We start from the raw sequence: 25,356 nt of genomic DNA on the forward strand, positions 1-25,356 counted from the left end.
GTTTACATACCCCGCCGATGGAGGGGTGGAGCTTGGACCACGTGGCAGACGTCACTGTGGAACTGGAATGATAAATATCTCCTGAGGTTCAAAAGGAGTATTTCTTCGCAATCCTTTTCTCTACTTTCTTTCATTTGCCCTGCGATCGAAGATACACAGCCTGTATTGGATTGAGCCCTTTCTAGACGAATTGGACCGAGCGAGCGAATTCGAGACGATACGATGGCGCCGAAAGCACTGATTCTGGTGGCTGATGGGTCGGAGGAGATTGAGTTTGTCACGCCGTATGATGGTATGTTAGCTTTGAGTGCGAGCAGGAGGAGCGTCTGAGAGGAGGGATGGTATGCTAATGGGTGGATTTTGCTAGTTCTCACGCGTGCGGGCTTCGACGTCAAGTCTGCGGGTGTGCAGCTCAAGAATGAGGGTTATGCGCAGTAAGTTCCAACCCCTTCCAAGCAAAGATCCACGTCGAGCACAAGTGCAACCTCAAGTACGACGTCTACTCTCCTCGACTATCCCATCATCCCCCCTCCCCAAAAATCCCATCTCTCCACTCCCCCTTCCCCTACCCCCGCACACCTCACACCTCACGCACACAACTAACCCTTCCAGCCTATCCCGCAACATCCGCCTCCTCCCCGACTTCCCGACCCTCCTCTCCCTCCCGCACCAAACCGCCCACGAAACCCACGACATCCTGATCCTGCCGGGCGGCGCCCCGGGCGCCCGCACCTTCTGCGCCACGCCCGCGGTGCTCGAAATGATCGTCGCCTTCAAGAACGCCGGGAAGCACGTCGCCGCGATCTGCGCGGGCACCACGGCGCTGGTCGCGGCGCAGAAGAAGTTCGGCGGCGACAAGGGCACGGTTACCAGCCATCCGAGTGTGCGGAAGGAGTGTGAGGCGGAGGGGTGGGCGTATAGTGAGGAAAGGTGCGTGGTGGATGGACGGGTGGTTACGAGTAGGGGGTATGTATTGGTTTTTCGTCCCTGACTGCGATGTGAGGCTGTTTTGGGGGGCTTGGGGGTCAGATGAGGGGAATAGAGAGGGCTGGGCTAACGACGTTGTGATAGGCCGGGAACTGCGATGCTGTTCGCGCTTACGATTGTTGAGCTGTTGTGTGGGAAGGAGAAGAGGGATGAGGTGGCGGGGCCGATGATTGTTGCTGAGACGCTGTGAGCGTATTTCACCCCCATCGATATGCGGCGATGCATGCATGAGTTGGACGACGGATGAATGATGCAGATGACACCTATCCCTCCCTCTGCAGGGTACGCACCATGACATAATGCAGAAGGAAAAACACCTGGTAGTAGTAGTGGGACAAGCTCCCCGGGAAGGCGTATGCGGGAGGAAATCAATTTCATCTGATAGCGAGACTGGACTGGGGCTCTGGACTGTTTTCTAGACTGGACATTGAACAGCAAGGATATGGATAGAGAAAAAAAAAAAACAGAATAAAACCCCCACAAAAAAATCACATCCTCATACTCACATTCCCACCTTCCAAAGTTGGCCCGCAGCGACTCTTCTCTCTCAAACCCCCGCTCATGTGTCTTCCTTCCTCCCTCTCTTCTCCTTCCCTCCTCCTCGCTCGTGAGTTGAATGATTCCACGAAGCAATGCTGCGCAGCGTCGAGTACCGTAATGGCCCCACCCAGACTCTGGAAGCTCTGCTCGGTCTATTCCGCAAAGCGCGGTTTTTTCAAGTCAGTCTGACGCTATGCTACGACGGTCTGGGCACTGTAAGCTGTTAGCCTCTTCCGCCTGCTACGCATGGGTGGGATCTATCAGCCTATGTATGGCTTGAGTAGCTTAATTGCCTTCGAGGAAGGAAGAACCACTTTGTTCAGTGAAGGGCATCCACGCGACGAGCCAGATTGGGGGCCCCGAATCCTGTAGGCTAAGGCTTACAAGGGCTGCTTGCTTCTAGTGATAGGTCAAGGTCAAGGAGTCACGAATGTCGTTACTATTTTTGGTCCTCCCTCAGTATATCGACGGGTGTGGATGTGTGTTATTGGAAGGGTTCAGCTATGTTGAATAGACGAAACAATACATAGACGACACAGTGAATAGTGAAGACATGAAACGGTAAATAGCACTGGAACTTGAAGGCTCCAATGGCATCGATTCAGCACCGTATCCTGACGCTACAACATATAGAAAACCAAGACCCCTGCAATAATACCCTAACTACACATTCGGCACATCCCGATCCTGATCTCGATCCTGATGCCCCGGATCCTGAACCCTCCCATCCGCATCACTGGCATCACCATCTCCACGCTCCGGAAACATGTCCGGACGTAAAAAGAAAAAGATAGCAAGGAAGAGCGTAGCCCCTGCAAAGATGGCGCTGCGCCAGTACACGGCTCTGTACGCCTCGGAAAAAGCCTCCTGTCCGATAACCACAATCCGGTCGAAGAGGGCTACGGCGCGCACAAATTCTAACTCGGATTTTACATCCTGCAGGAAGGATTGGCGGGTCAGGTCGATGATTTTGTCGGTCAGGTAGGTAGCGGCGGGCTTGGTGGCTAGGGCCCCGCGGATCCGGGGGGTCACGGCGTCGGAGAACCGCTGTTTGAGTGCGTTGTGGTATACCTGGGGTGAGTTAGTTAGTATATCATGCTGAAGAACTCCAGCTGGGTTTCCGTCGACGCATTTCGGACAGCGTTCAAGTCGTTGAAGCACTCCAGGCTGTGTTTTCCACTTACCAAGTAGCCAAGCGAGCTTCCGACTGCGCGAGCAGCGACGTTCAAACCAGTGAACGTAGCTAACGCCTCGGACCTGCAAAGCACGATACCTATGTACCACGTGACCAGAACGATCCCTCCGAAACTGAGCGTAGAAAGGAGGGCCATGGGAAAGGCCACGGTCCAGCAGCTACGAGCGTTTGGTGCCGCGAGGTCGAAGCCCATGAGGGCACAGAGCATGATAACCGCTGACGGCAGTAGGATGGAACAAGCCATCATAGGCTTCTGGCTCGAAGGGACGTATTCGAGGACGAGAAGCGAGAGTGCTGCACCCACGGGAAACATTATGGTATGTAGGTTCCTGAGGCCGACGTCGACAGGGGCTTCGGAGTCGTAGACGGTATAGGTTTGAGATGGCCAGAAGAGATTCACGGAGCTATACGTTGCCGATGAAAGGACACCCATGAGCAGTGTCAAGGCGAGGGCAACTGGCCTTTTGCTAGCTCCACTGAGGAGCTTGCGGGGACGTGCGTCGAGGGGTCGATCCGGCGGGATAACGAGGAAGTGCCAAAGAGCGAGCGAAATTGAGGCGAAAACACTGGCAACAAGAATCCACAGACTCAGTTGAAACGCCTCAATGCATGTTGAAACTGCCAAAACACTCAGAAGGGCGCCAGGCCCATCTATTCTTTGGAGGACCCAGTTCAGAATGTCCGTCTTCCTGGGTTGCGGTGTATCCATCCGAGAGGCTGGTCGGTACTTATAGATCAAGGCCGCGCCGAGTACGGGAAACGGTAGTGTGAGCGCCGCGCAGTACTTCTAGCCCGCGCTATGCGACAGCGGTCGGGCCCAGATTGCAGAGAGGCCAGAGATTAGCGTCGGAGCCACTATCACAGCCACGGATAGTTCACGTCGTCGAGTCATCTCAGACGCGGCTGCAAGGGCGATAGTCTCGCTAATCCCTCCACCGATGCCTGCAACGAGCATTCCGACGTCGAACGTCGTCTGAGACCACGCGACCGAGCAGATCAGCGAGCCCAAGAAAGAGAAGATGGGACCGCACAAAGCAACCCAACGCCGTTCAAGCCGATCGAATAGATGCCCTGCGAGCGGGGAGACTGCAGCGCTGCCTAGGAGGTAGCAGAGGATGATCCACTGCAGAGAATTGGTGCCCCCTAGATCTTTGTATATGTAAGGAGTGATACTGGCGAACACAGATCTATAGAACATGATTAGTCAAAAAGTTGACAAGGCCTTGGGGTTGGAAGCAGATTTGGAGTCCTTCAGTGTGCGGGATACATACACGGGAAATTGGGACGTCAGGTACAAGATGGCCTGATATGGTCAGTCGCCGGGGTCGATGATGTTCGAAGACACTTACCATTGCAGCCATGGCCCAATTCTGGCCAGTACTGTCGTTGACGAGGGTGGCAGTCTGGCTGGCAGGTAGGCTCGGTCTCGGGCCCGGGTGGCCGCGATCGGTAGTCTGGTTTGCGAAGCGGTTAGCAACAACAAAGTGTCTAGAGGGAGGATGAGGTTTGTTTTTCATCATGGAGGATCACGTACTGCGCTAGCATTGTCTTGAGCTACCGCTTGGCTGGCACCGGAACCCACACCATGGTCCTCAGTGGTCTGCAGACTCTGCCTCGTCTCCTTCAACCGTAGAAGCCATTCGGGGAACCACTCGGCAAACCAGCCGGTTCTTAGACCGCCGTCGCTGCTTCTAGAAGATCCTCCGATGTTCTCGTCTGACGCTGTTGAGTTCCTCTGCAGGCCGTTGGCATTGTCCCTAGCGGGCTGCGCGGTGCCGTTTTGGTGCTGGGTGGAGGGTGTTTGTTGGCTATCCAAATCGCTCAGCTCGATGTCGGGATAAGGCGTTTGGGGTCGAGGAGGAGAAGAACAGCTCGCCGTGCCTCTCTGAGAACGATTGTCGAGGCTGGCAAACTGGACCATGGTGAAGAATAGCAAAGAAATGCTGAGTAACGAGTAGACTGAGATGGGTGGCTAAGGCTGGGGGAGTTGCAAGCGAAGTGGGGTGAGATGAGTGACGAAGAATAGAAGAGATGAGAGACGGAATTTGTTTGGGCGACATGGCCGGTAGAGGCAGGAGCAAGCCTGCGGCTTCCCATCGAGAGTGCAGCAGCCGCTCACCCATAGAGGAATGCAGCTGCTCTCCCCATGATTACGGTAACTCTTGAGGAGCCTGCTCATAGGACTTTGAAGCACTCTAGGCCGACATTCCCAACACCGACCAAGCAGCATGCGGACTGCTTCCAGGGCTTTAGAAAGAGTATGCTCAAGCGCTTCAACAGATAAAGCACAATAGCGACCAGGACTCCTCTCAGCTCCGCGCATGCGCCATCCCGCTCAGCTCAAGTGCTCTTAGGAAAGCTTCGCAGAAGCCCTTTACTTCCCAGGCTGCGCGGTGATTTCGGAGAGCCTCTGTAGCTCTGAAAGAAGCGGGGGAAGGAAGAGCAGCGAGGGCTTAACACGCTCGTCTTACGGAATTGGGACGTAAGAACAGAGGAAGTGGTAGGAGTGAACCTGAACTCTCCATAGCTGGGCTCCATAGAGGAGTGAAGTCAGTCGAAGTATTAAGAGTCGACATGCAACTCATCGGGTAAAGTTATGGTACCACACGTCAGATGCACGCACTAGCATAGAACAGAACAAGATCGAGTTCAGCAAAGCACAGGCCTACTATCATACGTAGGCAAGAGAGCGTGGCAGACATCAAGTGACATACCTCCATCGGCCGATCCAGCCATGTGCACAGTCCACAGAGAAACCTTGGAAAGTTTTACCGTCAGTACAGCTGCCACGGCTATATCGACACGCCTGTTATTCATACCACCGAACCGCCGTTCCTGCAGTAGCCCGCTCACTTCCGCGCCCTCGAGTCTCCAGCTCATGCCCCGCCTCCACAATCGCCGTATCCATTTATCTAGCTCCGCGCAGTGAAACAGGGCCAGCCCGTCCGCCAAAACAGCGGGCCTGCAGACGCCATCCGCTGCTCCGCATGCCCAGCAGATCTTCCGGAATCATCGCTTTTGGCATTTTCGTGCAGGGCTGGCGGGGCCCACTGCATTTTGTGGGTTCCTTAATACGGTGGCTATTGCATGAGATTCGCCTACGAAAATATGCATGTTTCAGAAAGCAGAGAACTTCATCGAGAAGAATGCGCGCATGCAATTGAGTCAAACCGGTGGCGCTAATAAGAAATTAAGGAGATCGGGCAAGAGGAGATGCTTAGAAGAAGCAGTGCGACGGGATAGAGATGCGGGCGGTATATGTGCAGACGATGAGGCGTTCGAAGCCATCGGCGGCGATGCCTAGGAAGTATATGGGCGGGCGCTATTGAAAGATGTCGTGTGAGCGGCGTGCGATGCACAAAGCAGTCAGGTGAGTATCGTATGCTTCTTGTGTAAGAATAAGTAGCCTAGGGATGAAGTAAGCGGCTGGGGCCACAAGAACGCAGGCAAGGGATAGGAAAGAGGTACAGGCAACTTCAAGAGAGTACACGAAAGAAGGAAAAATTATCGAGTAGCGAAACTGCGGGAATCCAAATTGGCCGCGTCGCTGACGTACAAGCTCAGGGGTTGTGGGTACAAAGTCAAGGAAATTTTCCCCAAAAGGCAATCTAGTGCAACGGGACGAGCGGGAGTAACAATGGAGAGGAGACCAAATACTATAGCACTCGGGTATTCCCAGAATCCAAACAAACATATCAGAACGCCGAAAGCCGCGAGGCACCCAAATTTTCTTTTCCCCCAATATCCGCTGTGATATTTTGTGCCGCGAGGCTTCCGTTCTTGAGTGGTATAGATGGCGTCCGCGAGGACATGATAGGTCTGATATATGTGTCGTTAATCGTCAGTCTCTGCAAAAGGAACGTGGTGTGGTGTGGACGTGTTGCTGGCCGATAGGTGGGTGGATGCCGACGGGCGCTCTCAGATGCGGCGCTCCAGTTGCTCGACGCGCGCCTTGAAGCCCTTGACGATCTCGCCAATGCGGCGCACCTTGTCGAACTCGACCTGCAGCTCGTCGATTTCGCGCAGGATGGCGCGGAAGCGGGCGATTTCGGCGTCGGCCATCTGGATCGCGTTGCCGGCGCGGTCGTATTGGATCTGGGTGGCCGTCTGCGTCTGCTGCGAGAGCTGGGCGGGGCCAATGTTAGCACCAGGGCTCGGTCGCATCGAGAGCCAGCTGTGCTGCTGCAGCTCGGGCATGCGCGGTGGGCGGCGGTGGCACTCACATATTGCCATCGCTGCTGGATGGAGTACATGAGACGGTCGAAGTGGGCGCTCAGCGCCTGCAGGCTGGAGGGATCCAGCAGGAGACGGCCCTGGGACGAGGCGTGCGAGGCGGCGCGCGACGAGGAGCTTCCGGCGTGCGAGAGGGCGATCTGCTGGTGCTGGCGGAGGAGCTGGACTTCGCTCTGCGTGAGGCCCAGTTGAGAGTCGGGGATGGACGAGGACATCACACTATCTTAACAACATGGTCGGACCAGGGACACGATGCGCATGGCCCCGGGCTCAAGACAAAAGGAGCGCGCCGTGTCTCTGGCGGCTGCTCTGGCGGTGACGATGGGGGCACTGGATTGGGGAGGGCGGGCGGATATAAAGTTGCACGAAGCTGGACGCCTGCAGACAGACGAGACGGGCGATGGCGCGCGTGTGGGAGTGCGGGCCAAGGCGCGCAAAAGAAATGTGGTGCAGCGCCCGTTGCGCACCTCAAACAAGCAACGACTCGCGCATGCCGCTGCCCGCCGCCGCCGCTGCTGCTGCTCGCGATGCAGCCCTATGCCTCGCTGCCTGGCTGCCTGTTTGCTGCATCGCCGCTGCGGGCGCGAGCAGCGAGCGTGAGGATGCAGCGCGCATCACAACCTGCCGTCGACACCGCCGGCCGCCCGCTGCACCCGCGCGTTTCTGCTCACCGCACCGCTCCGCAACCCTATACCACGCGCCGCTATAGCTCTGTTGCTTCCTTTTGTGCTACTAATCTGCGCCTCCCCCAGGCCACGGCTCCCGTTCAGGCGCGGAATTGCGTCTCCGTCCACACCCTCTCGCGCATCCACCACGCTCAGGAACAGGGGCGTATAAGCTTGCAGCGCGAGGTGAAGTGACTGCCCCACCAGCTCATGGAGGGGCAGTGTCCGAAAACAGAAGGTGGCAGTCCTGCACCTCGCGGTGCCGCACTGCTGACTTATCCGCCGTGCATGTCGGTCCTCACCGTCTGCCTCCGACGCGTAGCTCCATCGAGGGAAGAAGAAAAAGAGAAAGAAGACGAAGGCCTCTTCTGTTCGTGGACAAATAGAGTGCGGAGAGATGGACTAATGCTAGATCGATATTAACTACCAGGCACTAGACGCTGTCCCGGCCCGCGGCGCAGAAAAGCCCCGGAATTGAATTGAGAGCGTTAATTCACCATGAGCCTAAGTCTACGTCTTCTATTTCGTCTATATATCTCAATGGCCTCCGTTCTCTTCTTCCAGTTCTCAATTGAGTCTCGTCGGCATCAACTGCGCCCGGGATGAGGCTCCTTTCAACCCTCTGCGGGCTCGCCTCGCTCGTCACTCTTTCAACCTCGACAATATTCCAAAACGGCCAGGAACGCGAAACCCACTTCATAGACACCAGAGTCGCCCCAATAACCGCCAACTCGACGGGCTGGAAGACGTACGGGCCGAATGCGACCGAGCTCGCCTACAAGGGCCGCTGGGACAGCAAGCATGTCTCGTGGTGGGCAGCACCAGGGCTCAAATTCGGCTTCGAGGGCCAAAACGTCGCCATAACCTTTGGCAACCTCACGAGCCAAGGCGTCCTGGTCGCATACCGCCTAGGAGGCCTCGACTGGCATATGAGCAACGTCACCGCCGGCGCAACCCACCAATTCGTCTCTCCCTCCACCCCCGGCCTCAACCTCACGCAGCCCTGGCAGTTCCCGCTCACTTTCGAACTCCGCGTCACAAACTGGGCCTACGGCGTGCAGATCGCCGCCGTCCACCTCAGCACCTCCTCCAAACTCATCAAGATCCCACCCTACAGCAAAACCATCGAATTCATCGGCGACAGCCTCACCTCGGGCTACTCGGCCACCTACGAAGCCTTCTCCGGCTTCGGCTACAACATCGGCGCCGGCTTCGGCAACGTCGAGTTCAGTATCACCGCCTACCCGGGCATCTGCCTGCACGACGCAGACTGCTGGGGCAACCCGCGTGGCCAGGAATACCAGTGGCACCGCACGCCCGACACCTCCCCGCGCGCCTACCAGATCTGGGGCGCCGCCGACCCGCCCAAATGGGACTTCGCCGCCCACCCCCCCGCCGACATCGTTATCATCAACATCGGCACCAACGACAACAACACCGCCAACGGCGCTGAACCCCCCGTCACCCGCGACCAGTACCTGCGCTCGTATCTCGACTTCATCCCCGAGGTGCACGCCGTGTACCCCAAGGCGCAGATCGTCCTCATGAGCCTGTGGAACGGCTTCTCCGCCGTCGGCAACAGCTTCGTGCAGACGGGCGCGTATACGGACGAGGTCTACGCCGTGTACAAGGCGTTCGAGAGCGACGGCTATGTGCACTACTTCAACAGCACGGGTATCCTACAGCATAATGATATCGGGCCCCAGTGGCATCCGACGGATGTCGGCCATGTTAAGATCGCGAGCCATGTCATGCAGTACATTCGGCTGAAGTTTGGCTGGGAGTTTGCCGCTACGGGGCCCGAGGTCCAGCATGAGACGCTGTATTGGAATGATGAGGTGCGGTATTGAAGTGAATGCCGACTGGGGTTTTTGGACGGGGGAAGATGTAGTGGCGAATGCGGTGCAACTCTAGTGTGCGTATGGCACCAAGGCCTCTAGCTTAGAGACGAGGCATGCTGTGTTGTTCATTTGTATATACCTTATACTTCGACTTGCACATATAGTTTCACACAAACCTATTACTCAATGACCAAAGACTCAGTTCACACTTTACATTATCGTCTACTCCTTTTCGTGCAGAGGAGAGTCTGCGCTTCCGCTTCCGCTCATAGTATAGGTGCGTGGGTATCCTCCCTCCCTCCCCCCGTTCTTCCTTAAAAGAAATATTAACAAATAAATAGAAAAGAAAGGGGGCCGTTATCATACAAAAGCCCGACATGATTACAAAGAAAGAAATGAAGGTGCGAGAGGGGGGGTATATATACGACCGAAAAAAAGGAGGAGGAGCATAACTCCTATCCAACCGACCAAAACCACGCTATGCACAACCGAACCGAAACGATAGAGACCGAAGAGAGCAGGAGGTAGGTAAGCAAGCAGGAGCCTTTCGTCCACACCCACTTACAGCGCATAATTCTCCGTATGCATGAAAATCTCATCCCGCCCGCTGTCATTCCATACACTCCTCTGCAGCTCCGCCACCGTCTCAGACACCGCAACGCGCATCCCCGGCGGCCCACACACAAACACACACGTGCGCCTTCCAAACCCCTTGCCCAGCTCGCGCAGCATATACTTCAGATCCGGCCGTCCGTACTCGGTGCTCCAGCCGTCCTTCTTCTTGACCGCGGCCGGCAGGAAGGCAAACCGCATGAGGTTCTTCTGGAACTCGGTGGGCGTGGACGGGAAGCCGAAGTCGAAGCCCTGAACAGGGTTGCTGGGATGTGCGGAGGCAGGCGAGGAAATGAGAATGGACGGGTCGACGGCGCCGGTGCCGGACTCGATGGCTTGCGTGATGTCGAGGGAGAGATTGCGGTCTTGGCGGCGGGCGGCGATAGAGCGGGGCTCGGGGGAGATGAGGTCCGGGTTTGAGTTTGAGGGGGTGAGGTGGTTGCGGTTTACGGGGAGGAGGTGGGCTTGCGGAAGGGCGGTGATGGAATCTTCGTTTTCGCGCCGGAGTTCCTTCTCTTTCTCGGGATCGCCGGCAGCTTCTTCACGGATGAGGGCTGAGTGCCGCTTTGACGAGATGCCGGAGAGGCCCGAGGCGCGGTGGTCGGCGATGTTTTGGAAAGCGTCGTTGACTTTGTCGTGGAAGTAGAGGGAGACGGGGCGGGTGGGGGTTTTTGCGCTGACGAGGCGGCCGCCTGCGTTGCGCTTTGCCGTGGTGATGTAGAATTGGCATTCGACGGATTCTGGGGGGGCGTATTCGCGGCAGATGCGCAGTTCTTCTTTAAACCATTCCATCGTTTCGGGACGTTTGAGTGCCCAGATGACGTGCACTTTCCGCGTTACTGCTTTGCCGTCACGCATCTTCTTGATGAGGGAGAGCAGCTGGGAGACGATAGCGGTAATGCCGCTGCCGCCAGCGATCAAGACAACGTCGTCGAAGGCTTCGAGGCGTCGTTGCATGCCGCCATACGGGCCGTCTATGAAGGCCCGATATGTATGCCAGGGTCCGTGCTCAACAGCGCTCCGGAGAACTTTCTTGGTAAAGCCGCCAAAAGGCCGGAAGACGAGAACCATGTCTCGGTAGCCTTCGCCATACTCCGAAGGGAAGTCGTCGCTGCATAGTGATGCGATGGTAAAGGGGTGGTTCTCGAAGACAGAAATGCCGGGCATCCGTAGATAGACGTACTGTCCAGGTCTCCACTTCATCTGAGTCGGGATGGTGATCTTGATTGCATTTTCTGGCATGATGGTTACAGCGGCCTCGTCCCCGATCAGCCAAGACATCCGGAAGGGGTTTGCCCAGTTCAGGTAGAAAACGCGCATAACATATGACACTAGCCAGATACCGAGGGTCGCGAATAGGTAGTCCCACGAGGTGAGGTAGTTGTGGCAATGCCAGAACATCATTCCAAGGAAGACTATGGCTACGGGGACGTGGAGCGTGACGAAGAGTTCGTACATCCAATGGCGCAGAGGTTCGAGAGAGTGCACACAGAGGAAGCAGAGCGGGACAAGCGCGGCGATTCCTGGTTCTCGTTAGCAAACAGTACAATTGGCAGATCCAGATGCTAGGTCCCCTTGAAGTGCACTAGCCAATACCGCGGGCTTCGCTAGGCTACCCAGCGATATTGCACTTTCTTGAGAAAGACCCGCCGCAAGATGCATTAAAGAAGATGCTGAATACGTACCAGTGCCATAGGGATAGAATCCGGCGGTACTGAAGAAGGACTGAAAGACATGCCGAGCCCCCTTTTCCCAAACCGGAGTAATGTAGAAAGGCACTGTATGGATGATGCTCAGGACGAGACACAAATACGCCGCCCATCGATGCAACACGTTTAGGCGCTCGTGGCCGATGCCCGTTATTAGGGTGATGAGATTCGCCTTCATGGAGAGTCCGACGATCCAGGGTAGCAGCGCTACAGCCATCATACCGGACCTAACAGCGACGGGAGGCGACCCAAAAGCGATGCTTTGCCAGAAGAGCGGCTGCGGAAGGAAGCAATACAGCATCCCCAAAACTGTGGCAGCTAGCACGATGACGATGGCGGCCGGGGCAGGGAAAACCAGGGGTCTCCATCCTTTCCGGAGATGGACTTCTCGAAGCGGTCGGTAGAAGATGAACCGGAAGAACGCCACGCAATTGTTGACGGGCGCTACAGAGGAAACGCTCGACTGCGATTTCGGCGGGCTAGGTAGCGCGCCTTCCCGCGGGAAGAACTTCATGGTAGACTTGTCAGTATCAAGGACCGACAGTTCGTAATCTGTGTCTGGGGAAGATGTTTTCGAGGACTTCAGTACCTCTTCTTGGCGTAGTGCGGTCCGGACCTTATCCGTGAACAGGTGATAGTACCGCGACAGGCCTGCGACAACGAGCAGCGGTATGCAGAAGTAGACGTAGGCCAATGCATATTTGCCGCTCTTGTTCCACGGGTCCCGCGTGTTGGCTTCGATTAATCCAGGCGGACTCGTGTCATTAACTGGTATGTTTATCCGTCGCACAAGCGTTGATACTGCGTCCATCACCTCGCGCTCGGCAAGCGATATCGCTGATTCGAAGTGCTCCAGCGCCGCCACCCCCGCCCGTTGCACCAGTGTCTCCGGAACTGCTGGCATGTCGAAGTCCAGGAATCAAAGTATTTGCGACCGACGACGGGGAATGGACGTGGGACGTTGGTGGAACACTTCTGCCAGCAGAAGCGCGACCCGGTGCTGGGGGCTGGCCTGAGCCGTTGGATGCTGGAATCCGGGGAGCAATCGCTTATAAGACGGCCAAGAAACCTTCTCTACATCGGATACGAGGGCGAATTTTTGGTGGGCTGTGATAATGCGGTGTGAAAATGCAGCGGGGACTCGATTCGGTCACGATATGTCGCGGACCACTCGCTAATCGCAGATTTTCCTTGTTGACTCGGGTTCAGGTGCAAAGGCGGAGATCCAGCTCTACTCGTGAATAAAGATGCCCGGTAACGAATGCTGTCGCAAAACGCAGGACGAAGAGAAGTAGATGTGAGAATAAGGACGATAGCGCTTGAGCTCGAGAGGTCAGATGTCGGACGGAAGCCGGTGCCGTAGGGTTCCTTATGTCCCTTGCGGAAGTGGAGAAGGGTGAGAGCAGGGTCCAGGGTGGTCCCGTCTAGTCAACCAACGGGATCTGGCATTCAACCGCTCACACCGCACGCCGTCCCACGCTATTGGGCCAAGATGTGATAGCGATGCTGGCAGGGGGCCCGTAAAGGGAATTGACGAAATGGGAGCCCTCTATCACGGACCCTGCTCGCTTCGCGGCTTGTTGGTCATCTATCCCAGGCTCGCAGGGCATCACCACTGCGAGCAGCATGCAGGTCGTGAGCTGTGAGTGGCAAAATCCAGACCTTGCCAATTGGAAGGAAGCGGACGCCAGGGCAGCATGACCTAGAGTGGGTTAACGCTAAGCGGGAGGCGTCGAGGATTGCAGCGGAGGGATTCGCATCCCGCTTGTGCCGAGCTTCCTTTAGCTCTTTGGAGATCTCTAAAGTCGTTGCGAAGTGGCACAGCATCGCGCAATCTCCAGCCTCCTGTTCTCAGCCTGATCTCGTCGTCTGATGTCAGACAGCGCAGATTGAAGCTGCGCTGACGCAAGTCGGCACTCGATCCTCATTCTCGCGAAGGCGGGCTGGACGGGGACGCGACACGAGCGAGTAAGCCACATTGTGGGAGGGGAGGCGAATGAGGGCGGGCAGAGGTATCTTGGTCGGCAAAAGCGCAGTGTGTGACTTTCTTCATCTGGCTTGTGCTGGTTCGCATGATTCACTTGAGCCAGCGAATTGGACACGGGTACTCGCGTCGCACAGGCGAACGGAACATGCAGGAAATGCATGGGAAGAGACGACGAGCGGGGTGCGGCGAGGTGGAGAGGGCGCTTTGACTGGATGGCGAGCGTCTTGTAAGCGCTGGCTATCCGAAACAGGACTAGCCGTACTACAAGCTTCGACGGCGGGATCCGACGACCGTGGTTGGGCCAAAGCTTCGATCCACCTTCTGTCTTCTATCGTGGACTCTGGGATCCAGACACTCAGGTGCTGAGAATGCCACTTCGAGCATGAATTGCTCTTTGCGCCATCTCATAGAGGTGATGGCTTGCGAAGGGACTGAACGACTGAGTAGCAGTGATGACAGCATAGAGTACGCATGCGCCAGCTGACAGCCAGGAGTGCCCCATTGGCTTGAAAACGGCACTATCCCGACTTCCCGCTCTGTGCTCCAGCTATCTCAGACGGCGTTACATTCGGCGACTGCTGTTCCCAGGCCCGTTTCGAGGCCTTGTCCTCTGCGCCCCAACAGCCCCATCACAACCACAGCGGTCTCCAAATGGGCCTCTCACAAACCTGCGCCCCTAAACAAACAAACACTCGCTCCATTGACGCAACCATTTAGGCGCCCAGCGGCCCGAATTCAGACCACACCCTGCATACCCGCCAGCCCTGCCAAAGCGCGCAACCACGGCACCTTCGACGCGCTTCCCCCCGGATCATCGGCATCCAGGCACGCTTTCCATTACGCGCTGGAGACATGTGTTGGTGGCTGCAACTCTAACTGAACGTTCGGAGAGGGTTCCTGCAGCGGCGTTTATGTGCTGCTTCAGGGTGCAGTGATGAATGCCGAGCGCTTAGGCCCTGTGTTTGTGTGTTGCTGTTCAGAGTTACCGTATGCGTGGGTTTATTGCAGAAGGAACGTACGACGGGCGTAACGAGGAGTGCATGGAAGGGTCGTGCAGAGAACGGTCTGCTTCCAAGCGCCAGAGAGGAGTAGATAGACGCTCATTGTCCATATTGGGAAGTGCACTCTCAAAAAGAAGGCCGGATCGAAGTACCGAGCCCCTTTTAGACAGCAATATCCTCCTTTCAATAGTGTAGCACTTTTAAGGAGCAATCCAGCTTCAGCGGCCATTGCGTCCTCCTTCTCGCGCTTCAAGCCCAATGCAAATTACAAGTATGCCCACGGCACCTTCCATCTGACCCGCATATCGGCCAAATTTTCGTTTCGAAACACCGGTCGAATGAAAAGTGGTGTTCAAAATAGAGCTATGCTGTGCAACGAAACGGCGTGCTCGCTTGGATGCACAAGGCAATATATGCTCACCGTGTTCGGCAAGGCCCGGCGGGCATCGTAAGCTTAGCTCACTCGCACGTGTGAATCGCGAGATCGGGAGTTCGTAAATCTGATTCCCAGGAACGAACGGGAGATCTTTGGGAAGAGGGGATGTTGTTTTTAGAAGTGGATGCAGAAGCGAGAAGATAGTCAAGGAATGGCCATAAAGCGGAGATTGGTGCTTAACCGTGAAGTGCGTTGTCCCTCCCCGTGGAGTGTGTAGCTCTATAAGAGTTAAAGCAATCTCGGTCTACGGTAAAAGATCAAAATAACACAATCAGAAGGCTCCACAACTGGAACCCGTACAGCAGCCGAGCAGATATGCCGAGTAGATATGCAGGCTCACCATCATAACTCCTTCAGCCGTCCCTCCCTGAACACCGCGGGGTCATTGATCAGAATGTCATGAAGATCCCCAAATGTGAGATTCCGTTTTTGGTTGAGACAATATCGTATAGTTGTCAAGATCTTCTGAGGCCACTCCACATACTTTGTCCATTGTACCTCATCGTCATCCTCCACGGCATCGAGAATCTTCTCCATCCACTCCACCAATGCCTTCATGGGAGCTCGCTTCACAGGTTCGGGAACAGATAGTGGCGCGATGACGAATCGGACGCAGCAAAAATGCGCCAGGACAATGCTGCCGAGGACATTGGATGGCGAGAACAACCGTAGAACCTCTTCATGTGGCCATGTGGAGATGATAACGGCGCTGGCAATTAGGGCGTTGAAGGAGCTCAAGGGCTCGGGCTTACGGTCTGGAGGGACCTCTGTGATCGTGTCCCACGAAATCTCCTCGAACTGTACGGCTGGTTCGGAGCGTAGAAGAAGGTCCTCGAATGGTTTTCCGAGAAAAGCAGCCGCAAGCATGTCAGATCCCGCCGTGACAGCCGGTGCAGACGATGGCGATAGTCCGGGTCGGCCAAGTGGGACTAAAAGCGGACGGATGCACTCGGCTAATTGGGTGATGAGTGCTCTTTCGATCTTGTGTGTGCTATACGTTGCTAGACGAAGTGCGATTCGGGATATGGAATGTAGCCCATCGCTGGCGAGCTGCTGGTCGAGAGCCGGGAAGTTCTCCATTTTCCACTCGGCACATGCTCCATGCATGTTGGGCTCGATAGAAAAGACTCCCTCTAGCTGATGACTGAGAATGGTTTGCGATAGAAAAGCACATCCCCTCAGCGACAGGACATGGTCCAAGAAACCATCAGGAATATAAGCTGACTGGAATGCGAGTAGATAAGAAGTTGCCAGCATAACGTGTGCTTCATGGGCTTTCGGTGGCCACCGAGTAAATGCTTCTTCGAGCCCCTTTATTGCTTTCTGCCTGTGTTTGAGGGCCGGACTTGTTGTGGGATTGTCGATATGGAGATCAAGATGAGATCCCGCTATGGCAAGGATGGCATGCATCAAGTACTCGTGCTAAAGGTCGTCAGCATTCTGGATAGTTCTTCTAGAAGGGAAGTATGTTACATAATGAGAGACGGCAGGCACCTCCCGGACCCAGACCTCCTCATACTCTGCAGGTATATTTGGATGCGCAGTCACGAGAAAATGATGGAAAAGACGCATATCGTTGGCATTGTAGGTTGGCGGCTTTGGAGTGTCGGAGAGTCGGACGATCGGACGAGGGTCGCCGAGTGCGTCGGAAACGATACGATCATGCTGTGTATACTTGAAGACCGTTGGATAGCTACAAGCACCTATCAGCTATGAATTAGTCTCAAGCCATTCGTGTGGGGAGCATGACACCTACATCCACGCTTGATGCAATTGGCGCAAGATGGCCATGTCTCTTGGCACTGGGGTACTAAGCAGTCGTTCGGACGCAGCTAACAGGTATCAAACTCACCTTGATCTTTCTCTTCTTGCATCCCAAGCAGCCGAGACGTGATTTGGTGTGGCCACGTCTCTTTCGTGCGGCGCAATTGGCGGCGGAAGCATCGGGCTTCGACTGCGCGGATGCAGCGATGAGTGGGTATTCGCTATTGGCGCCCATGGAATACGACCCATACGATTGATCGACTTCTCCGACTCCCATACGTAAATTCGTCTGGTCTCTATTGTTGCTCTGTTGGATTCCCGGCTCCATAGCAAGATGGGATGCATCTTCAAGCTGAGTCTGGGTTTGGTAGTCCAACAAACATTCCATGGAAGGGACCGACAGCCAGCCTTCGAATAAATCGTCTTCGCACATGATGCTTCCTGAATCCATAATAAGCAGAGGATCCGTGTTGTTTTATTTCCGCCGCTTCATTCAGCTCAGACTTGATGTTGTGAAGCGAATTGTTGGAGCCTGGAAGCATTGCTCAGCCGCACCCAATGCCGCACCAACCAGTAAAGGTACTAGTCTAGGGCGGTTCTCCGATGCGCCGACTAGAGATCTGCATGCGAGGAGTACGAACACGAAGCCATGCTTGGCGTGCTTCTGTGGAAGCGGAATATTAGGCAACAAGTGCGCCCTCATCGGAGGTAAGTTCTATCATTCCTACCGTTACATCATGTAAACGGCCAGCAGCAGTCAAGCAATTTCACGGGTCAGGTTGGTTCATGTATCCGTCCTCTTGGGATAAATTCTAGATGCTCAACGCACGAAGGTAGACAAGAGCAAGAGATGGGAAATTTTCAAAGATTACTTACTACCTCAAGAAGAGATCTGCAAACTTCCACTCAAATCGATACGTCCGGACTAGCGATACCGCCGTGGTAAATGTGCGAGTGCCGAGGACTACATCCTACGTCTCGAGGGGACTCAACGAGCGCAGATGGGTAGCTAAGCATAGCATCTCTTCAGCTGGAAGAAGGTACATGCCCGCGAGTGTGTCCGTGTCCTCGTAAGGTTCGGTGGCTTTCGCTTCGTCAGAGTGGCGAGTATGTTGATTCCGTAAGTCCACCCGAATCAGGGGTTTACTACGGTCAACACGGGAACCGGGACCGAACCGAAAGATGAGTCAAGTCGGAGAAGAAGAGGTGGCCTGCCAAATCACAATTTCAATGTAGGCGGTACTACAATCACCGGTAGAGTGCCCGTTTTTCCTGAAAGAGCAGTGAGAAACGCGAGCAAGGCCGGAAAGTCGGATAGTGAGTGAAGCGTAGGATATCCACATTCGTATACCGAATAGCCCCACAAGCGAGCATCGTGGAAAAAGGCCACGCGCCTGGCTCCCTGACTGCTTGTGTATGTGTGGGGGTTGGCAGTGAATGTCGTGTGTGAGTCGTCTTGGCGCTTCGTAGCGGCCCAGATTGCCGGGTACGGCGTGAGCCGCAGCAGCGTTCCCTTTCTGACGTCTCCCTTTGACTGCACCCCCAACATCCATTCTTCCACACCGTGGCGACTGTAGCTGGCGTGGCCCGCTCGCGCTTACTATTGCCGGACGACTGATTGTCCTGGATTGCGCAGCGCTGCCTCCATGTGCTGCCTAACCAGCGAGCGAACACCACCCCGCTGAGCTTCGTCAAAGCCCGACTGCATCACACCGACTCCTCCCCCGACTCCTGGCCGGGCTCCCCAGGCGCTCACACGATGCCTTCCATCCTCTCCGACGAGGACAAGCAGACGGTAAAGCGCACGGTGCCCAAGTCCAACAACAAGATCCACGCCGTCGCCGTCGCCAAACTCTACATTGCCTACCCCGACAGGCACCGATGGACCTACACAGGGCTCCAGGGCGCCGCCGTTCTGGCGAATGACCTGGTGGGCAATACATTCTGGATCAAGCTCGTCGATGTCTCGGTAAGTGCATATAGGACCGTCTAAGTGGATGCAGAGCTGACCGGATCCAGCCGACCAATCGCGGCGTGATATGGGACCAGGAAATCTATGATACCTTCCAGTACAACCAGGACCGCGTATTCTTCCATACATTTGAGTTGGAGGACTGTCTGGCGGCGCTCTCATTCGCTGACGAGAAGGAGGCGAAGACGTTCAAGAAGAAGATGGACGATCGCGAGAAGAATGCCCACAAGAACACCAGGAACAAGCCCTTCACGGCACGTATGGGAGAGGGAATTGCTACGAATGGCACTAAAAGCCATGGCCATGGCCTTTTAGGCGGTCTCTTTGGGCACAGGCACTCTCACCATCAACAACAGCCGCAGTCTATCATCCCGCCGAGCGTAACCTCCCCTTCGCAGCATAGCCATTCCAACGCGTCCAGTACACGAAACTCGGCAATTGATACCACGGATCCTTCTTGGCAGCCCCTGCTGAAAGAACTGCTGGCTATGGGCATCACCGAAGATCAGATCGAAGAGAACGCCGACTTCATCAAGCTGTACATCGAGCAGCGCAAGATCGAGGAGAAGATACAGGCAGACAACAGTGAGAAGAAGGCGCGAGCCCCGCCTCCACCGCCACCTGCTGCTCCTCTGGGAAGAGCATCTATTAGCCCCCAGCATACTGGCAGCTCAGGCTCGAAAAGGGGACCTCCCCCAGCCCCTCCACCAGCTCGCAGAACGCGAACAGACGCTCCCGCTATCAATCGAACCTCATCCGCGAGTCCAGCGCCACCGCCCTCTCCTCCGCGACAAGCATCACCGCCACCTCCTCCAGGTCCTCCAGTACACCGATTCCGTGCTCCACCTCCGATCGCAGATGCAGGCAAGTTTGCTCACGAACCGCCAGCGCCGCCGTCCAGGCCCCGAGCCGCATCCAACACTCTAGGAAATCCGGGCCCAGTGCCTCCACCACGGCCCCCAAAGACACCAGTAGAGGATGGCGAGAAGCCGGCAGGAACAAAGTTTGGAGTGCCGCCCCTTTTTACAGGAAACCGGGTACCGTCCGGTCCACCACCTCCTCCGGTTCGCGGGCCAGTCCCTCCTCCACCGCCATCGCGAGATACTCCGCCAATTTCTGCCGCGCCACCACCACCGTTGCCCCCAAAGAGTGCAGCGGCTCCACTACCTCCCCCGCTGCCACCGACGAACAACGCGCCGCCCGCACCTCCACCACTGCCCCCTTCGGCTTCCCGTCCCGTGCCAGCGGCGCCAACAGCTGCAGCTCCTCCACCCCCTCCTCCACCATCGACAAACGCCCCTCCTCCGCCTCCGCCCCCATCTTCGAATGCGCCGCCACCACCGCCCCTTCCGTCGACCAATGCACCCCCACCCCCTCCGATGCCTTCTAAGGCTGTTCCTCCGCCTCCGCCGATGCCAGTGAGCGCCGTACCTCCTCCACCGCCGATGCCAGCGAGCGCTGTACCTCCTCCACCTCCAATGCCCCCGGGCTCCGGTCCACCGCCTCCCCCGCCCATGCCGTCAGGCTCGGGGCCTCCTCCACCCCCGCCGATGCCCAACGCGAGTGTGCCCAAGGCTCCGGCCGGACGAGACGGCCTACTTGCGGATATTCGTGGCGGTGCAAGGCTGAGAAAGGTGTCAGATTCGGAGAAAAGAGATCGGAGCGCGGCCCAGGTTCCTGGCCAGGAATCAGCATCGAGTCCGACTGCTGCTGGTGGAGCTGCAGCTGCAGCGCCAGAAGCTGGTTTGGCTGGCGCATTGGCTAGTGCACTTGCAGCAAGGAAGTCTAAAGTTAGTCATAGCGGTAAGTGGCTTTCCTTTACCAGCAGATTGCTAATATGCTAATGCGCCTGTAGATGACGAGGATGACAACGACGACTGGTGAGTGAAGCTCTGAAGCAACCCCAGGCAGCAGCCTCCGAGGTCCTCGGGGCACTATGGAGGACGGCGAGCACAAAGCGTTCCACGGCCTGCAGCCACTCAAGCTTACGACTGCATACATCTTTCCGAGGCAGGGGGCGCTTGCAAGTGGAATCGTTGGAGCTCTGACGGCGGTATGGTAGGGAGCCTAAAGTTATAGGGAGATTATTAGCAGAAGACTGAATATTGATACTGGTTTAGCGAATATCAACTATCAGAAAGTACCCCTGTTCTCGCATGTCGCTGGAGTAGTTGCAACGGCTTTCGCGCGGCAAGAAAAGCACGTGGAGATGTGCAGATCCCCCCCAGCTTGCCTTCCGTGGGCCCGCCATGCTCGTGGCACGAACTCTCACCTAACATACAAAGGCACAGACAAGCCAAGGCTACAGATATGTGAATGCGTCGTGCATGCATCCTTCATCTCTCGCGTGTATCTATTTCTTTCCGCAACAAGAATCATCGTGCGCAGCCACCTGGGCAATTGCTCACCAAGGCGCGGTGCCCACCATGCTTACTACGCCTCCCAGTTCTTGGCCATACATTATTCAGCCATGCGGCTTGACTACGGCCGCAAGATAACCCTTCCGCTAATCGATGCGGGCGGGGATTCATAGTCTTCTGCGGCTGCACTTTACGTTTACGGGGGAGCTTGCGAGTCCACCTTGCTCCGCCTCGGTGCGATCACGCATCCGCTGCACTTCTCACTGGCCGGCTCGAACAGGCTCGCTCAGGACGCCAGGCAGACATGGAAACAGGCTCGTGATGAATGCGGAATGGCTCGCTTCCTTCGCACTCTGCAGGATTCCAATTCGTCATTGTTGGAGCGGTGCAGAAGCGGTCCAGCCACAAGGCATGATCCGCACACATCGTCACCCCACTAGAATGCTTATCCTGCAGGGCTTGGGAGAAGGTTGAGCATATACATATGCCGGGGTTCGTCGATTACTGCTGCCTCAGACCTCCACTTTCTAGACAATCGCGATGGCTTCACAGTTGCAAGAGCCTTTGGTGGCTCGCTCTGGCTCCTCGGTACACTCACGAGAGGAAGATGAGTTTACGACTCCGCAAGAGGAAAATCCACTAGATGTCGCCTCAACTTCGTCGATACAGCATACACCCAGTGTGATGCAGAGACACGACCCGCTCGATGATATGACAATACACCACGACCAGCCGGACGAACCCCCGCCGCCCTACGAGCCTCTGCCGGACGCCGACGCACCGCAAATTGCACCCATAGAATACAGCTGCGAAAATAGCCCTCAATTGCTTACCAACCCGCCAGACGACTTTCCAGAACCACCGCCGCGCAATCGCGCCAGATTGAGCGCCACGCAACCTCCAGAGTTCAGCCCTGTTGACTCGCCCAGAAGCCCAACAAGCCTAAGCGATCCCACGCTGGTGCCGGCGCCGCTCCAGCTACGACCAACATCATCAAGTCAAAGCATTCCTCGCCGGCCTCTAGCCTCTCGAACATCAGAAACGGCAACAACGTTCTCCTCTGCGAAAGCGCGCGAAGCCGGCTTTGAGATCCAGCAGCCCCCTTCCCCGAGGCGGACCGAATCCAGCAGCAGTCTTCCTAGCATAACCGTGCTGCCTTCCACGGATGCTTTGAAGCATACGCTAGAACCTGGCAAAGCTACAGCATACCTCATTCCCTTTCCGAAACCTCGCTTAAAGGGCGTGAAGGTAGAAGATATTCCAGAGCGCTTCCTTGTATATACACCACCCCTTCCTCCGCTTTTGAAGCCTGCGCCAGGCGAAAAAGAGAGCCACTGGCACAAGACGCAGAGGCTATGGCAAGAAGATGTACGAAAAGCCACCATATCCAACGCTTCCGTGGCAACATGGAAGGGCATCAAAGCAAAATCGACCTCCCTAATCCACAAGGGCGTGAACCTAACGAGGTCTACCAATGTTGAGTTTCTCGACAGAGTCTCAGGAGGAGCGGTCACGTCTACAACTGAGGATATACCTCCGCAAGACGCCGAAGACACGAACCCGAATGCAACAGCCGCACCAGAGCCATCTACAGCGGAATCGCCGCGAGAAGGGCCGCTTTCTCCTGGGCCACCTAGTCGAACTTCATCCAGCATATCAATCGGCAAAGACGCCAAACCCAAGCCACTAGAAGAACTCACACTAATATTCCCGCCTTCCCTCCATCTTACGCCCGAACAGATCCGTACGGAGTTCGTCGACAACCTCATGCGCGCGCGGGACAAATCACGCAAGGACGCCTTTGTCGCTTCAGCGCTACTACCGTTCGCTGCCGCCGTAGACGCCTGCGTCATCGTCACCTTCGGCGGTCTAACGCAGATTTCCGGCGTCTGGGCATACACTTCAACGCGCGGCGCAATGACCAGCAACAAGCTGACGCGAAAGATCACGCGCGGCGAGCAGCAAGCGGCGGAAGAGGCAGACACAGAGATCCGCGGGTGCACATGCGGCTACCACCATCAGGAATTCGGCTGTCCAGAAGCCGTCCCCAAGCACAAGCAGAAAGGCAAGAAGAAGAGCATCAATCTCCAGATGCAGCAGAACTCGCATCTCGAGATTCTGCGCCGCTATCTCGATCTCGCGTGCCTGAAGAGGGAGTTCAATATGTTCCCGCAGATCGAGGAGGCTGCTGGAGATGTCAACGAGGAGTCGGTGCTTGAAGCGATCGGTTGGCGGCCCACGAGACGCCACGGAAGGGATCTCGAAGTCGAATTTAAAGATCGCGTCGAGAAGCTCACGCCTGAGCAGGACGAACAGTACCAGCAAAAGGAGGCGAGAGACGACGTGAAGAGGTATTTGCGGAAAGGCGCGGCGGAATGGGTCGCCTGGTGTAAGGCCTTCCAGAAGGATCCTGAAGCTGCGCTGAAAAAGTGAACCGCTGCGCCTCTGTGGCTTCTCGAACGCAGCGCAATGCACTTTACACTTCGGAGCTACTGTGCGCATTATCGCCGAATGATCTTACTAGACGAGCCGGCGATCCTGGTTTCTCAAATGAAAGAGGAGGGTTTCGGTGTCATCCTCCAGTGCTCGCACATGATATCCCGTTTCTTATCCTCCTTTCTCTTCCTTTCTTTTCGACTTTCCAAATAGCTTAACGGCTTCGAAGTTTCCTGCTCTCCAAGCAAACAATTCAGACTTACTCTATCAGTCGTGACTCCCTCCAACCATCATGCAGAACATCTATCGCCTCTGGCAAGAGGTGCACCACCATTACTACGCGCCACTTGTTAGGTCTGGACCTTTTGCCTCAGAACTACATCACTTCCGCTCTTCTTCAAGCAACTTCTCAAATCCCTTGAGGTATGCGGCCCCCAGAATTTGGAGTTTCGTCATTTTCCAGCAGCAGCTGAGGTAGGCTGAGTAACCATAGAAGACACTCGGCTCGGTTCCTCCTGTCGAGTAAGAAGCCGAACGCACGCCGAGCATGCAAGGCAAAAGACGAAGCGCAGCTATGCTTAACAGGGTATATCAGTCCCCAGACTACAAAAACTATGCCTCTCTCCGGTAACAGTTGCACGCTAGCATCCCATTCTCCGCAACCGTGGCACAATCCCAGCTTTCCGAGCTCGGATAGATCCGCGAAACGCATCTCAGGCCCACACAACCGCTTCTCCGGCCTCTATTTGAACTCCCCGAAACATCCTCCTCCCTCTATGCAACGCACGTCTCCGCCCTACTCCTTTAACCGCCATCCCACCCCATCTAATTCCCTCACTTAGCTGCCTCCTCTATCCTACCTACCTCTCCCCACTCGCAATCCCCGTAAACCGCCCTAGGAAATCGCACCCCGACACCCACCCCCTCCATCTGCACTTCGACCAATCCGAGTCCTTCCCCGCCGCCTCGTGTGCGCAACAGAAAACGTGCGTCACGAAGGACTACGTCTAGACGAGAGAAGGAAATTGAACCCTAGACGTCGCGTACTTTCTAGCCATCTGTGTCCTCAGAGTGAGGAACATACGGTGCTGTATCATTATGCGAGTCCGGAAGGGGATTGCCGGAGGCGATGTATTAGCTGTTCTTCCGCAATCTACCGTTGTATGTTGGACGACTGTGGACTCAAAGCTCGTAGTGCTGAGTCTATTCCTGATTGTGTGTTGCAGTAAGAAGTTGCTCTTACCTTATTATGTATTTCTTTTTCTCCGCGAAAGGGAACACTGATGATAGGGATATAGGCATGCGAGTGTGACGGCTTCGGTCGTGTTTCTCGTGCGATGCGCTTGGTGCTGGGGACTGGCTGATGTGGTCGGTTGGGTTTCCGTGGACGTTCCAAGGTGCGGTTGTGGCGGCATAGGGCGTTGCAGGAGCAGTATGCGCCGCAGGAGGAGGGAGGGTTGTTCGCTTGCGAAGAGCTAGATCTGCAGAGACCGGGGTCTATTCGCATCGTGCAGAGGGCGTTTAGATCAGACGGGATGACGTGTGGGAATATTGGGAGAGAACGTGAGGCATTGCTATTCCGGAAGAGGTGGGAAAGCAGAAGTGGTGTTTGGATCTG

At 55.9% G+C, this 25,356-nt stretch overlaps 10 protein-coding genes across 10 annotated transcripts; 5 read left to right on the forward strand and 5 right to left on the reverse strand.

The window, feature by feature from the left end:
* Positions 1-222: 222 nt before the first annotated feature.
* BU26DRAFT_415464 (DJ-1) lies at positions 223-1,177 on the forward strand (the record flags this gene model as incomplete). Its single annotated transcript, XM_033823115.1, has 4 exons — positions 223-292; positions 368-434; positions 613-966; positions 1,072-1,177. The coding sequence occupies 4 exons, from the start codon at positions 223-225 to the stop codon at positions 1,175-1,177; spliced, it is 597 nt and encodes a 198-aa protein (XP_033692227.1).
* A 935-nt stretch (positions 1,178-2,112) lies between these two features.
* Positions 2,113-4,677, reverse strand: BU26DRAFT_546332 (MFS general substrate transporter). The gene is made up of 6 exons (XM_033831834.1): positions 4,257-4,677; positions 4,072-4,176; positions 3,994-4,025; positions 3,602-3,909; positions 2,712-3,439; positions 2,113-2,598 (listed from the first exon to the last, which is right to left on the reverse strand). The coding sequence occupies exons 1-6, from the start codon at positions 4,641-4,643 to the stop codon at positions 2,191-2,193; spliced, it is 1,968 nt and encodes a 655-aa protein (XP_033692228.1). The 5' UTR covers positions 4,644-4,677; the 3' UTR covers positions 2,113-2,190.
* A 1,146-nt stretch (positions 4,678-5,823) lies between these two features.
* BU26DRAFT_38967 (uncharacterized protein) lies at positions 5,824-6,528 on the reverse strand. The gene has a single exon (XM_033822687.1). It carries the CDS (start codon positions 6,414-6,416, stop codon positions 6,045-6,047), a length of 372 nt encoding a protein of 123 aa, XP_033692229.1. The 5' UTR covers positions 6,417-6,528; the 3' UTR covers positions 5,824-6,044.
* A 112-nt stretch (positions 6,529-6,640) lies between these two features.
* On the reverse strand, positions 6,641-7,170 carry BU26DRAFT_412862 (uncharacterized protein; the record flags this gene model as incomplete). The annotated part of the gene is made up of 2 exons (XM_033822992.1): positions 6,641-6,847; positions 6,946-7,170. The coding sequence occupies 2 exons, from the start codon at positions 7,168-7,170 to the stop codon at positions 6,641-6,643; spliced, it is 432 nt and encodes a 143-aa protein (XP_033692230.1).
* Positions 7,171-7,943: 773 nt separating this feature from the next.
* Positions 7,944-9,548, forward strand: BU26DRAFT_38978 (GDSL-like Lipase/Acylhydrolase-like protein). The gene has a single exon (XM_033822688.1). It carries the CDS (start codon positions 8,223-8,225, stop codon positions 9,468-9,470), a length of 1,248 nt encoding a protein of 415 aa, XP_033692231.1. The 5' UTR covers positions 7,944-8,222; the 3' UTR covers positions 9,471-9,548.
* A 474-nt stretch (positions 9,549-10,022) lies between these two features.
* BU26DRAFT_527329 (uncharacterized protein) lies at positions 10,023-12,686 on the reverse strand (the record flags this gene model as incomplete). The annotated part of the gene is made up of 2 exons (XM_033830766.1): positions 10,023-11,596; positions 11,759-12,686. The coding sequence occupies 2 exons, from the start codon at positions 12,684-12,686 to the stop codon at positions 10,023-10,025; spliced, it is 2,502 nt and encodes an 833-aa protein (XP_033692232.1).
* A 2,862-nt stretch (positions 12,687-15,548) lies between these two features.
* BU26DRAFT_558628 (uncharacterized protein) lies at positions 15,549-17,403 on the reverse strand (the record flags this gene model as incomplete). The annotated part of the gene is made up of 4 exons (XM_033832591.1): positions 15,549-16,628; positions 16,680-16,909; positions 16,963-17,008; positions 17,059-17,403. 4 exons carry the CDS (start codon positions 17,401-17,403, stop codon positions 15,549-15,551), a joined length of 1,701 nt encoding a protein of 566 aa, XP_033692233.1.
* Positions 17,404-18,506: 1,103 nt separating this feature from the next.
* Positions 18,507-21,086, forward strand: BU26DRAFT_546336 (WH1-domain-containing protein). Its single transcript, XM_033831835.1, has 3 exons — positions 18,507-18,939; positions 18,990-20,745; positions 20,798-21,086. The coding sequence occupies exons 1-3, from the start codon at positions 18,730-18,732 to the stop codon at positions 20,824-20,826; spliced, it is 1,995 nt and encodes a 664-aa protein (XP_033692234.1). The 5' UTR covers positions 18,507-18,729; the 3' UTR covers positions 20,827-21,086.
* A 571-nt stretch (positions 21,087-21,657) lies between these two features.
* On the forward strand, positions 21,658-23,941 carry BU26DRAFT_39054 (uncharacterized protein). Its single transcript, XM_033822694.1, has one exon. The coding sequence runs from the start codon at positions 21,843-21,845 to the stop codon at positions 23,733-23,735; it is 1,893 nt and encodes a 630-aa protein (XP_033692235.1). The 5' UTR covers positions 21,658-21,842; the 3' UTR covers positions 23,736-23,941.
* Positions 23,925-24,759, forward strand: BU26DRAFT_39147 (uncharacterized protein). Its single transcript, XM_033822704.1, has 3 exons — positions 23,925-24,161; positions 24,232-24,521; positions 24,581-24,759. The coding sequence occupies exons 1-3, from the start codon at positions 24,031-24,033 to the stop codon at positions 24,625-24,627; spliced, it is 468 nt and encodes a 155-aa protein (XP_033692236.1). The 5' UTR covers positions 23,925-24,030; the 3' UTR covers positions 24,628-24,759.
* Positions 24,760-25,356: the final 597 nt, after the last annotated feature.

The sequence above is a fragment of the Trematosphaeria pertusa genome (assembly GCF_010094035.1).
Source record: "Trematosphaeria pertusa strain CBS 122368 unplaced genomic scaffold BU26scaffold_1, whole genome shotgun sequence".
Lineage (NCBI taxonomy): Eukaryota > Fungi > Ascomycota > Dothideomycetes > Pleosporales > Trematosphaeriaceae > Trematosphaeria > Trematosphaeria pertusa.